The following is a 12,119-nucleotide window of genomic DNA, read 5'->3' as shown; positions in this document are numbered from 1 at the left end:
CAGGAATGGATCGGTGATTTAGACCTATTGTTCTAAAAAGATTTGTGACAGAGTACCGGAATTCTGATGAATGGCCACCAGTTACTGGTAGGCAATGAATTTAATCAGTATTCAGCTCTTAGGAAGTGCATTTCCTTACTCTGTCATCATGTTAAAGTCTAATGATTTTTAGTTTATATTTTCCCTGAGAGGATTTTTTAATGAAGAAGTGATTAAGCTATTGGTATGAGCGTTTCAGGAAGAGCTAATCCAGGATAAGTTAGGATTTTTATTTTGCCCAGTATTTTAGAGAGTTGGGTGTTACACCTCCCTTATTAACAGTGTATTGCATTTGGTCATGCATTTTACACAAAGCTTTTTCTAAAGGTGCTATTTGTTGACTAAATTAAACATAGCACTCAAATTGTTTACACAGTACTCACACAGTACAGTATGAAGCAAAAACCCTTAAAAGACTCTTCAGCTAAACTGTGTGTTTGTGATTAAGTTTGGGAAAGTCTAAACATGATTGTGTAACCAGGTGAGCTGCTATACTCTCTGTAGGCCCATCAGAGATTCAGGATCCAACCTTAAGTTCCCCTTGCTCTCTTTTGTTCCTTAATTCCCTTCTTGCCCATCTCTCAAGGGAAGTTCTGCTGCAGCAGCAGCCTGGATATCAGTGCTGATGAACTTTAAATACAAGCTAAGGCATAGCTAGATCTCTCCAAGGAAACACAGAGCAATTTGTTCTGACAGTACTGGAGGCACAAGCCCATTACAGCACAGCTCTGGCTGTGGCCACGATCTAATTCTTCCCTGTCACCTCACAACAGCTCTAACACCATTCAGCTGCACTTTCTCCAAACTAAGCACCCCACCTGCTGGGAAAGGCTTCCCTGATAACCAGTTTCCTCTACTCCCATTAGTTTCCAATTACAGACTTAGCAGCTTCAGCCTGTTTTCTTTAAGCTGATGTCTTTTTCCCCAGTCACTCAGATACTCTGCTGGAACAAGCACAGGGCACATTTACCCTGAAGAGCAGTAAACTCCAAACAAAAGTACAAATAGGAAATACACAGCAGGCTACAAAAAATAAAAAACCTAGGTTGAACATAAAATGATACCTCTTAGCTTCAGCCTTCCATCTCATTAGGGTTTTATTCAGAATACTAAATTCTACTAGTATGACACACAGTTGTACCTTTAAGAGCTCTCTCCCATCATGCCCTGTCAGTCCTACGAATCTGGCTGTGTCAGCTGCAACTTCACAGTACTCAGTTGCTGCTTGGCTGTTTGAGCTGCTACATCCGTCATCAAGTAAGTGCTTAACTTTCTAATTCTGTTTTTCCCCTAATGTAGTTTCCTAAAGGTATTTGGTTAAGACAAGCTCAAGTTAATGGCAATCAGTTTAACTTTGCTGTAACAGAATAATCTGAGTGGGCTTTTTTAGTGTTATCTGAAGAGCAAGGTGAAAAAAGACAAGCAGGAGGAAAAAAAAAAGGTGAGATTGTATATAAGTTAGCTCCGTAAGTAACATAAAGACTAGTCATGAATAAGTTGTAGCGTTTGGAGGTTTTTTGTTTTTCAGAGGCATTAGCTTCACAGGAGAAGTATATCTAGGAGAGAGCTGTTATATGCTTTCATGTTAAGTTAACACTGAAACAATAATGAATCTTGTTTCTTTATTCAAGGTGCACCAAACAAATAGATTTAAATTCATTTATTCCTTCTGATTGTTACGCATTCTACAAACTGCAAATATAGTATAAAATAGAATCTCCCCTGAAAGAAAATCAGGTTCTTGTTATGACAAAAATATAGTATTAAAGATCTGTTTTAAAAATACCAACTTTATAAAATTTTAAGTAAAAAAACTAACATCAGTGGTTGGTTTATGTATTAAGCCAAAGATACATTAGAAGTCTGCAAGAACCTAAAGGGGAAACGTCTTATTCTTGTGGCTTACAGGTACAGTGAGATATAGTTGCCGTAAGAGGTGCAAGAAGGCATTAAAGGACCTTTAATACCAAGCATGACAAGTAGCTCTAATTCTCACTGTAGTCCAGAGTATAAAATTTGCTTATAATCTTAATAAAATCAGTAGGTTGACCTTTTGGGTTGAGTCATGTTAGAAGGATAAATACGATTTAGTACAGTCTGAACTCTACTTAAAGTTTGAAATAAAATGTTGAATTAAGAAGCTGCTGCAAGAAGTAATGCAGCATTTTTCAAGGGCTTGTTTCTCTTGTGATCCTTGTAGGAAACAATCAATGCTGGCTTTTCTGCATTCATTCTGAAAACTTACATTTCTGAGCTTAAGGTCAAGTTAACATTTTGTGCACTGTATCAAATACTAGAATATTTCATAGAAGTATGAAATCTAGAATTTGGAAGCTTGTTCCTTGTGCCACCTACAATTTTACCTCCAGCAAACTGAAAAAACCTTAGTTTGAACAAACAAACTGTAAAACAAGGTGTTTGACATGCTTTAGAAAATCTGTAGATGCATAGAGGTAGCTCCATCCTTCCACTTGTTAACATGGTCTGAAATAACAGTTCTGCAGAGTGGACACGTTTTTTCTCTATTAAACCATAAAGAGATGCATTCTTCACAAAATATGTGCTGTAATGAAAAGAATTGAGAACTTAGAGCTTCTAAGCTCTTCCATGTGTAAGTCAGTATGTTATGTGCATAGCTTGATTTCTAAAAAGAATCGGAAGACGCTTGCTAATCTAACTTTATGTGGTTTTGTTTAGCAGTGTTTAAAGTAAAAAATAATTCTGATTGTGTGTATTACCTGACAGATAAGCAGAATAGGCTTCTGAAATTCAGCTTGGCAGATGGAACAAATATCATCCGCTTCAGAGCACTGTCTCTTGCTTGCTGTCACCCCATAGTGCTGTAAAACAAGGTATTTTCAGCAGATACTAGGTGGGGGCAAAGCCAAAAGAAAACACGAAGATATCAGGACAAAAAGGAATTGTGAATAAGGGCTGCTATGTCAGGAAAAACTACTGAATCCCTAAGCCAACAAAATGCTGCTAAGTTTTTTAGGCATCGCCTTGGGACCTAAAGCTTATCTGCTCCTATTTACCATGCTGTCCAGTTAATATCTTCCCCTGATCACAACATAATCACATAGTCGAGGGATTCAGACTGTGAAATGGGACAACAAGTAATACAGGGTTTACTTTAAAAATGTAGTTGTCTATTGCTAGAACAGTACGAAGTAATACAGGAATGAGGTATTTGAAAAAGAAGTATTTTCATGTCAGTTGGGCTCATTGTTTTGTCATGAGAGAATTCAGTACTCACTGGTCGTGTACAAAATATCCGTAAGACCTGCCTGAAGTTTCTCAATTGTCCAAAAAAGCTCAAAAGCTGAAATGGGAAAGAAAACCTCAGTTATCCTTAGTATTTTTCCCTGGGAACTGAAAAGCTTGCAAGCTTCTGTGCGGATTCCAACACTGCAAGTCTCACTGATAGTTTGGTGTTAGCAGGAATATAAGCAAAGCTATAGTTCGGAATGACCCTATTTTTGTTACTTAATAAGTAATCAAACTAAGAATTTAGCCTGCAATTTTTTTTCCCCAGTAGATGTCTGTTCTTTAAAGAAAAATAGCATTGAGGTTCTGAAATGAAGCACTCGAGTGCAAATATAGCAGCGTTATTATCAGATGTGCAATCGTCTCTAGACCTGTAACTAAGATACCTTAGCATCATCAATTATTTTTCATGCTCAAAGCTGAACTTGTACCGAGTCTGGTTACATTTGGGGCAGATCAGCTCTTTGGTGAAGCAGCTGCTCAGTATGAACATTTACCTTGTTTAGATCACAGAGGACACTAGTAGAGAGAAAATCTAGTTTCCTGGAAAATTGTGATTCTTTTAACCATGAATTTTACCTTTACTTTTGCAAGCTCTCTTCCTCGATATCTAATTCTGCTCAGTGTCTGATAACAAGGTACCTGTAGTAACAGTGTTCTCTGCTATGCAACCCCAATCCATCCCTAGAACAGGTGCTGGAAAAGGATCAGTTACTGCCCCAAGCCAGGTTTCCTATCAGTTTTGGAAAGCTGTATCGGTTAAACTGCAGCATCAACTTGCAGCTCAGCTCAGACACGGGAACTTCCAGAAAGGTGTTAGTTTGTGTCCCTAACCCTTGAGTGATTATTACCACAAAATAGTTTGAGAGGAATATAAAGCTTTACATACTTTTAGGATGAGGTAGAGAAGGCCCAGCAATATCCCAAAGGTCCGTCCTAGCACACTGTCCAGTTCCCCATAGCCAATAAGATATCGGAACCAAACTGGTATGGGGACAAACATACGGTAATACTGGCAGAGTTCTTCTAACAGCATGTACCAGTAGCCCTAAGCAAGACATGCAAAGGAATCGCTCAAGATTTAGAACACAAATGATTTTTAAATTATAGAGAAAAGATGCATTGTTATTTTTTTGAGTAATTTTCTCTCATAATATCTTGAAACAACAAAATATCAAACATGTAAAAGAATGAAGAACAGATATTGAGTCTCGCTGCAACTTCACAAATAACAGTAACAGTATTGATTGCTGTACTGCAGAAAATCAAATTGATAGGCTATAAACAGAATGCTGTTGTCAGCTGCCTGCCCATGTAACAATGCTACCTGACTTAATTTCATAAGCGTTAAAATAGAAAATAAAAGTTATAGAAAATAAAAGGCCAATAAGACAAATTGGGTCACACAGATTGGCTTTTCATTAGCAGAGTTGTGTCCTGCAGTCAGGATTAAAAAATAAGAGTAAAGCCCATTCTTTTATTAATAAAAATAAATTACAAACTGTTTTCCTGTAAACATTATTTCACGCCTGTGTAAGAAAGAAGCCTTATCTTGTGATAATTAACTCCTATATAGGATGGGGTGATAAGAAAATTGAGAGGCCAGGAAAGAAGCAGAGAGTGGCTGGACTGAACAGGTAAACAGAGTTCAATGACACCCTAACCCTACTGAATAATAGCTACAAAGCAGAAGCATCCTGTACGCTGCGTGAGTGTATAATCACAGATATCTGGCTTAGCTCTTAATTTACTTCCTTAAGCTTGTATTTATGATAGGGAAGAAGTACTCTTTCAATACTGGACACAGGATAATACCACAGTTTGCCACTATTGACCAGATTCCCTCTTTAATTTAGCCACAGTTTAGGTCACAGTTGGTGCAATGCCATTTTCCATAACTAGTTTTTAGATATTCTATCACTTGCTGTAGAAAAAAACAAAAAAAACCAGATCTTGACTGTCAACTGGTATTTAGAGAAATCGGTTGTACCTGAGAAAAACTTGTTCTGGTACATTTTAAGAGATAGAAGCTAGCAAAACATCCTGTTCAAATGCTACCATGTACGAACTGTACAACTTTTTTTTTTTTTTTTTTGTTGAACCAGTACTATTTCCTATTTTGACATAAAATTTAATTGGTTTTGCCTGTCACCTCAGGAAGCAGATAAAAATAAATACTCCACCAACCAGTGTAGGCTTCTGTGAAAATGATTAAACTTTGCTGGTTTGAGGAATTCGGCTATAAATCAAATTCATTGATCTGACACAAATATTGCTTAAGTTTATTAACAAAAATAAAATTCAGAATTATTATTTGAAGAGACATAAAAATCGGCTGTTTGCATGCACAGATCTTAAAAATCTTCCAATGTGAGTTACTGTCAAGCAGGTAAAAAATTGACTGTGCTTCAGCTGCTCCGTGCTAACCGCCTGCACACACGTTCTTACATTGCAGCAAGTAAAAGGTTTCTTCTTCGTCCCCACTTGGAGACAGAAATGAGCCCATTTATCTGATGACGTATTACAAGCAATTGTTTCAGTGAGCCTGCCTTGACACCGAGCTGGGAAGAACATAAAATGCACAAGGCTTTCTCACCTACACTGTAGTGGTGGATTGTAGATGGACGTTTAAAAAAGACTTTTCTCTGGGTAGAATTTAATAATTTGCTATTTTTACCATAAAATAATCTCCACAAGGAAGCAAAAATATAGCTTGTTTCCTTACCTTGGATTTAAAGGACATCATAAAAGAAGGCACCAACAGAATAAAGCACTTGAAGCCCATGAAGAGGAATTTCAGAATAAAGTCTGTGACTCCCACAATCCAAAGTACCTCCCAGAAGTTCATAAAATCCACAGTAGGGTTTAAGAAGATTAAGCTAAAAAAAAAAATTATCAGAAGTTAGAGGAAAGCCCTGTTTGGAGGAAAGCATACCTAGAGATTATCACAGCAGGTTTAATTAAAAAAGCAAACCTAGTTTACACAGAGGAAAAATATTTGCTAAGAAAATGAACTCTTTATTGTAAATTGATAATTTATGATCTCTGACTGCCTTCCCATTTTTGAGCCTTCTTTTTCCTGCATCTTCGTCACATGCCCATCCTCTAGAGACAGCCTTTCTTTCCCAGTTCAGCCTTTGACCAATTTACAGCCAAGACTGTAGCTAGAATGGCAAGGGGGAAAAATAAACAGGAGAGACAAAGTCCAGAGCCCACAATGCCCCATGTGGTGTTCCAAGGTGAGGTGGTGGGGTCAGAGCTGGGGATCACACCCCGCTCCATTCCCCATGGTGCAGCAGTGCCATTATGCTGAGTATGGGGTCTAATCTTGCAAATCCCATCAAGCTGTTTTTAAGGACAGCACCTGCTCAGTTTAGCAGAAGAGAAGGAATGGAGATTAAAATGAAAGAGAAACCAATGCCACAAGTAAAGGAAAAGAGCAGCAGCCCAGATTTCCCGAGGAGGTGGTGGAGTCCCAATCCCTGGAGGTATTTAAAAGACGGGCAGACGAGGTGCTCAGGGACATGGTTTAGTGGCAGATGGGAATAGTTGGAGTTGATGATCCAAGAGGTCTTTTCCAAGTTAGTGATTCTATGATTCTATAAAACGTTCCCAGATAATATTTGAGAAACTTATGATGCGAGTGGAGATGCTTTTCTACTTACCTGTAATACAGCGACTGAGAATGGAAGGTGTAATACAAGAGGAGAGATGATCCAGTTAAGTACACCAGTAACCACGCACATCGCAGCTTGGAGCACCTTTCCTGTAAGGTAATTGTAAAGACTTATTACAGCCCTTATCTCACTAGTAAGTGTCTTAAATGTATCTCCAAAGTGCTAAGTTTGTTGCACATGAGCAGAGTTTTACTACTAGAGATTTTATCTTAGTCATTTCAGGCCCAATAAAATGGGAGAACTCAATGGAAAAATAAAGCAGTGATTTTAATATTTTCGAATTATGCGTATCAATTTTTTTTCTAAAAACACAACAAAAGAAAATACCCCGCTCTGAAGAAACCACGGGTTTTCCTTTGGGAGTGAACAGATAGCTGAAATGTTAAACTATCCATTGCTATTTGATTCCATAAATATAGTTAAATCTTTTGGGAATTTGTAGAAGAACTTAGCAGTTGAAGGGATTTCAATGTGCAAAGTTGGGGGTGGGATCTTTCAATTCTGTAAGCTTTACTTATCTGAGCAGCTCTACACTGCACAGAAGCATTAAGACTTTACTTCCACCCTGAAAGTTGACACCTAACATTAGGTAAATAAAACAGTGTCTCCATTCACATTTCTTTCAAAAATTGATGGATAAAGGTCTTGGTTAACTTACAGAATTTTGTTGCATAGGGTGATACTTACTCTTAGAAAAACCTGATTTACTATGCTTTTGTTTGCATACATGTAAGTTGTTAGCAGCCCAATTCCAAGAGAAATGCCTATTAGGAAAAAAGGGTCAGTTATACACAAGAAAATAAAAAAAAAAAAATAATTACTGAACTAGGTTAAAACACCAGCCACTTGTAACATGTCTTTGTAATTACAATTAATAGCCTAAACTATCGAGCCAGAATAATTAAGCACATTGTACGTATGCCAGCAAAGGAAACAGAAGCCACTGAAATGTACTTTAGTATTTCTCTTTCAGATTAATAAAGCAAATAAAAATAAAGCTACAAATAAATTTAATTATATTTCAGGCATGGTTATTAGTGTGTCTCTTTGGGGAGAGGGGTCTGTTATCAGGCCTTGTTTTGTTATACTCTACCGATTATGTGCTGCATGATCACTTTGACACACAGAATCAAGATGTACGGCAGACTTTTGTGCAGCCACTGGAGGAGGTATCTGAGCTCGGAGAAGGAGCTGCTGCTGTGTTCCTCTGAGTCTGGAGTGGAATCATCGACCCCCGCTGCTTCGCTGTGAGCATGTCCGTGTGAGCGACTTTGGGAACCTGGCCTTGGATGTCGGGAACTCGTGCTTTCCCTGGTTTCTCCCACAGCAGAGCTGAGCTGTATGCGAACATCTCCGCTTTGATGGCACAAGCTCTCTCCTGACAACCTCGCTACGTGGGCGCTCGGAGAAGATGAAGAGTCATCGCTGCTCCCTTGGATGTTGTGGAGATGACTGCAATTTGATTGCATGGTGGGATTTTTTTCTGGTCCAGATTCTTCCTACTTTGTCTCCTACAACAGGATATAAAAAGTCACAGTTGAAAGAAGAGTGTAACTAGTTCAGGGGCAAAAAAACCCAAAACCTGCTAACACAAAAAATACAATAGATGGTACTGAGCGATTGCCTGCATGAAGCAAAGACTCTCTTTCTGACAGTTAGTGTCTGTCTTCGTTCCAAAAGCTGGCGTGCTAGGTTTGGACCCTGTCTCCATGGGGCAAATTTGTGTGCTGTATTAAATTCCCTTCATTCAGATGCAGATTTTCCAGCCTGCAGTGAGCCTGGCTGCCTTGGTAAAATCTCAAGTTGCTTCAGTACAAATCACAACAGCAAAAGCTGCGGAACATGAAACCGACAGTGGCTTGTGCAGAAGAGATCTCAGAAGCACTGCATAATCTCACAAAAATAGCAACAGTACCAGGCCAAAGAAGGGGCAAACAATGATGGGAAGGAAGCAAAGAGTACATCTACACGCATCCGTAGAACGGTAAGCATTTGTTCAGACAAGTCTAGTCAAAAGCCAGTGCACACTCAAAATTGAGGGCCATTATGAGATTAACAAGATTATCCTGTCTGGGTAAGTGAGCAGAACCAGGTTAGTCCGTTTTGTAAGAGTCTGGACCATATGGTCTAGGTGAAAAAAGAAACGCAGCCAACAAGCTGTAGTCTGACAGCGAGAGCACCCAAATGAGGTTTTATTTCTTTCTACTGACATCTTTCTATTGTCTCCCTGAGCAGCTTTTTCACTTGTGTGTCAGTCTTTGCGCCGGTCAAACAGTGTTAAATCTGCTTCTCCAGACTGGTGTGACGTGAGGTTAATGATTTTGGAGAATGCTTTGAGGCCAGATTTGGCACAATACTTGTCATTATTGAATATTATTATTGAAACATTGCAAATTTTGTTATAATCCTTTTTCAATAATGCAGACTCTTACAGATTCCTCTTTGAAATTACTTTTTTTTTTTCCCTAAAGCTTAGCATATGTACATAGCTCGGGGTGCAAAAAGGTTAAAGCAAAACTGGTTTTGCACTGCAAGTTCTTAATGTGTTGGCACAAACCTAGATTTCTTTAGCCTTTAAAAAGGAGATCAGATTAGATGAGTAAATTGCGTGAATTTAAACGGTATCCAAGTAGGGGAACTTACTACCATGTAGAAATGCTGCTGCTACTATGTTTTTGTTGTCCAACCATTACATCATCCTTCAATCCAGCCCAGATTCACTTTCTACAACGTTATGCACGCGAATAAAAGCAGACGAACTGGAGGCAGCGCTGGCTGCCGTGAGCGGAGTGACTGCAGGATCAGGCCGTGGATGCTGTTTTTAAAAGGAAGGGACCAAACCCCGATCTTGTTAGTGGGCTTTAGTCAGTGGTGTAGAGCCTGCGAAACGGGACGGCTCGAAACCCGACAGCTTGGTGTTTAAAGACAGGGAGCAATTCTCTTGTTGGATAACAAGGCTCCACTGCTGCTCTAACAAACTTTCAGATGACTGAGTTATTAAGTAGGATTCCAAAGAAACCCATGTGCATCCAAAGGCTTCCAGAATCCCCCACCCGCAAAACAAGATAAAACAAGCCCTTTGGAAAAGGCTCTTCCTACTGAACAATTCCCTATCTCCTCCTGGCCGCTGCCTCCCCTCGCTCCCCCCAGCCCGGACCCAGGGGACCCCATCGACAGCCCCTCAGTGGGGGTTCCCACTACGGGGACCCCATTGCCATCCCCTCAGGAGGGGATTCCCACTGCGGGGACCCCATCGACAGCCCCTCAGTGGGGGTTCCCACTACGGGGACCCCATCGCCATCCCCTCAGGGGGGGTTCCCACTGCGGGGACCCCATCGCCATCCCCTCAGGGGGGGATTCCCACTGCGGGGACCCCATTGCCATTCCCTCGGGGGAGTTCCCATTGCGGGGATCCCATCGCCATCCCCTCAGGGGGGGTCTCACTGCGGGGACCCCATCGCCAGCCCCTCAGGGGGGGATTCCCACTGCGGGGACCCCATCGCCATCCCCTCAGGGGGGGATTCCCATTGCAGGGACCCCATCGCCCTCCCCTCAGGGGGGGTTCCCACTGCGGGGACCCCATCGCCAGCCCCTCAGGGGGGGTTCCCATTGCAGGGACCCCATCGCCCTCCCCTCAGGGGGGGTTCCCATTGCAGGGACCCCATCGCCATCCCCTCGGGGGTCCCACTGCCACCTCTCGGGGGGGGTTCCCCCCGCGGGAGCCCCTTCGCCAGCCCATGATGGGGGTCCCGCTGCGGGCAGCCTCCCCTCCCCTCCCTCCCTCCCGGCGCCCCCTCCCCCCGCCCGGTACCTCCTCCTCTCTCTCCTCCTCCCCTCAGGCCGTCGCCCCCCGCCCCGCGCCGCCCGCCGCCTCCATCGCTGAGGCCGAGGGGCGGGGAGGAAGAGGAGGAGCCGGGCAGGAGGAGGAGGAAGGGCCGGGCCGGGCTGGGCCTTGTGGGGCAGCGTCATTGTTGCTTTTTTAGACCGGTTTGATTGGGAAAGACTTTTGAGATCCTGGAGTCCGAGCGTGTCTGTCCACTGTCAGCCCCTGCGCATCCCTTTGAACCGCTGCAGGGATGAAGGCTCCAGCGCCTCCCTGGCGGCCTCTGCCAGAGCCCGAGGGCCCTGCGGGGGGAGGGAGGGTCGGGCTGAGTATCAGAAAAAGTAATTCTCACGGAAAGAGTCATCGGGCACTGGAACAGCTGCCCAGGGAGGGGGTTGAGTCGCCTTCCCTGGAGGTGTTTAAGGAACGGGTGGATGAAGTGCTGAGGGACATGGTTTAGGGAGTGTTAGGAATGGTTGGACTCGATGATCCCGTGGGTCCTTTCCAACCTGGTGATTCTGTGATGCCTAATCTGAACCTGCCCTGGTGCAACTTGAGGCCATTGGCACTATTGAGGCCGTTTTTATTTAAAGCCTCAATAAAAATTAATATGGGGAGGCAATAATAATGAAGGAAATCAAGAAATACGTCTGTATATTCTTATCTGTAGATAGGTAGGTGATAGATTAGATAGATAGATAGATAGATAGATAGATAGATAGATAGATAGATAGATGGATGGATAGATAGCCCAGGGAAGCTGTGGCTGCCCCATCCCTGGAAGTGTTCAGGCCAGGTTGGATGGGGCCTGGAGCCCCCGATCCAGTGGGAGGTGTCCCTGCCCATGGCAGCAGGTAGTACTGGATGGGTGTTAAGGTTCCTTTCAATCCAAACCATTCTATAATTCTGTGCTTCTCTGAAATCTATCCGTGTGCTGCAGTATCCTTGCTTCTCAGTGGCGATTAAGGGAAGTCCTGCTGTCTGGAAATTGGCTTTGCCTCCTAGGAAACCTGAGGTAAACGCTGCCCCAGTTAACACTGCTGTAGCACTTAGGAGAAGCTTGGAATTGAATAGATCCAGGGTTTTCTTTCAAAAAGATGCTCCTGAATAAATTAGTTTGCATCCAGAAATGGCATCTGCTTTCCTTGGCTCAGATATTTTTCTAAAAGCGTTAAGGTATGCATTTCACACTGAAAGCGGTGCCTGGTATCCGAGCAGTTTTGAAGATCGGTCCTGCGTTGTTTTGAATTAAAACAGAAATACTGTTTTAAATCAAAATTTTAAATACAGGAATGCTGTGGGGTCAGTAACCC

The 12,119-nt window shown here is 42.2% G+C and overlaps 1 protein-coding gene across 3 annotated transcripts; it reads right to left on the bottom strand.

Annotated features, from left to right (window-relative positions):
• Positions 1–1,684: 1,684 nt before the first annotated feature.
• Positions 1,685–10,890, bottom strand: RNFT1 (ring finger protein, transmembrane 1). Of its 3 annotated transcripts, none has more exons than XM_054084945.1 (9): positions 10,795–10,890; positions 8,077–8,494; positions 7,671–7,747; positions 6,972–7,072; positions 6,032–6,185; positions 4,196–4,354; positions 3,296–3,361; positions 2,778–2,879; positions 1,685–2,602 (listed from the first exon to the last, which is right to left on the bottom strand). In XM_054084945.1, the coding sequence occupies exons 2-9, from the start codon at positions 8,450–8,452 to the stop codon at positions 2,468–2,470; spliced, it is 1,170 nt and encodes a 389-aa protein (XP_053940920.1). In that variant the 5' UTR covers positions 8,453–8,494; positions 10,795–10,890; the 3' UTR covers positions 1,685–2,467. The 3 variants fall into 3 exon arrangements, with proteins under 3 accessions (XP_053940920.1, XP_053940919.1, XP_053940921.1); XM_054084944.1 differs by lacking the exon at positions 10,795–10,890 and adding an exon at positions 9,627–9,798; XM_054084946.1 differs by lacking the exons at positions 3,296–3,361; positions 10,795–10,890 and adding an exon at positions 9,627–9,798.
• Between the last annotated feature and the right edge of the window lie 1,229 nt (positions 10,891–12,119).

This window comes from Cuculus canorus, chromosome 20, assembly GCF_017976375.1.
Source record: "Cuculus canorus isolate bCucCan1 chromosome 20, bCucCan1.pri, whole genome shotgun sequence".
In the NCBI taxonomy this organism is placed as follows: Eukaryota; Metazoa; Chordata; class Aves; order Cuculiformes; family Cuculidae; genus Cuculus; species Cuculus canorus.
The sequence above is the reverse complement of the archived record's forward strand: the minus strand, read 5'-3'. Positions and strand labels throughout refer to the sequence as shown.

What these genes read in the sequence shown, in the direction of transcription:
- RNFT1 (XM_054084945.1), bottom strand. Translation starts at nt 8,452, where the DNA reads ATGCAATCAAATTGCAGTCATCTCCACAACATCCAAGGGAGCAGCGAT. An exon ending in GATCATGCAGCACATAATCG is followed by an intron (nt 7,748 to 8,076) that starts GTAGAGTATAAC and finishes TTTTCCTAATAG; the next exon opens with GCATTTCTCTTGGAATTGGG. An exon ending in TAAATCAGGTTTTTCTAAGA is followed by an intron (nt 7,073 to 7,670) that starts GTAAGTATCACC and finishes ATTACCTTACAG; the next exon opens with GAAAGGTGCTCCAAGCTGCG.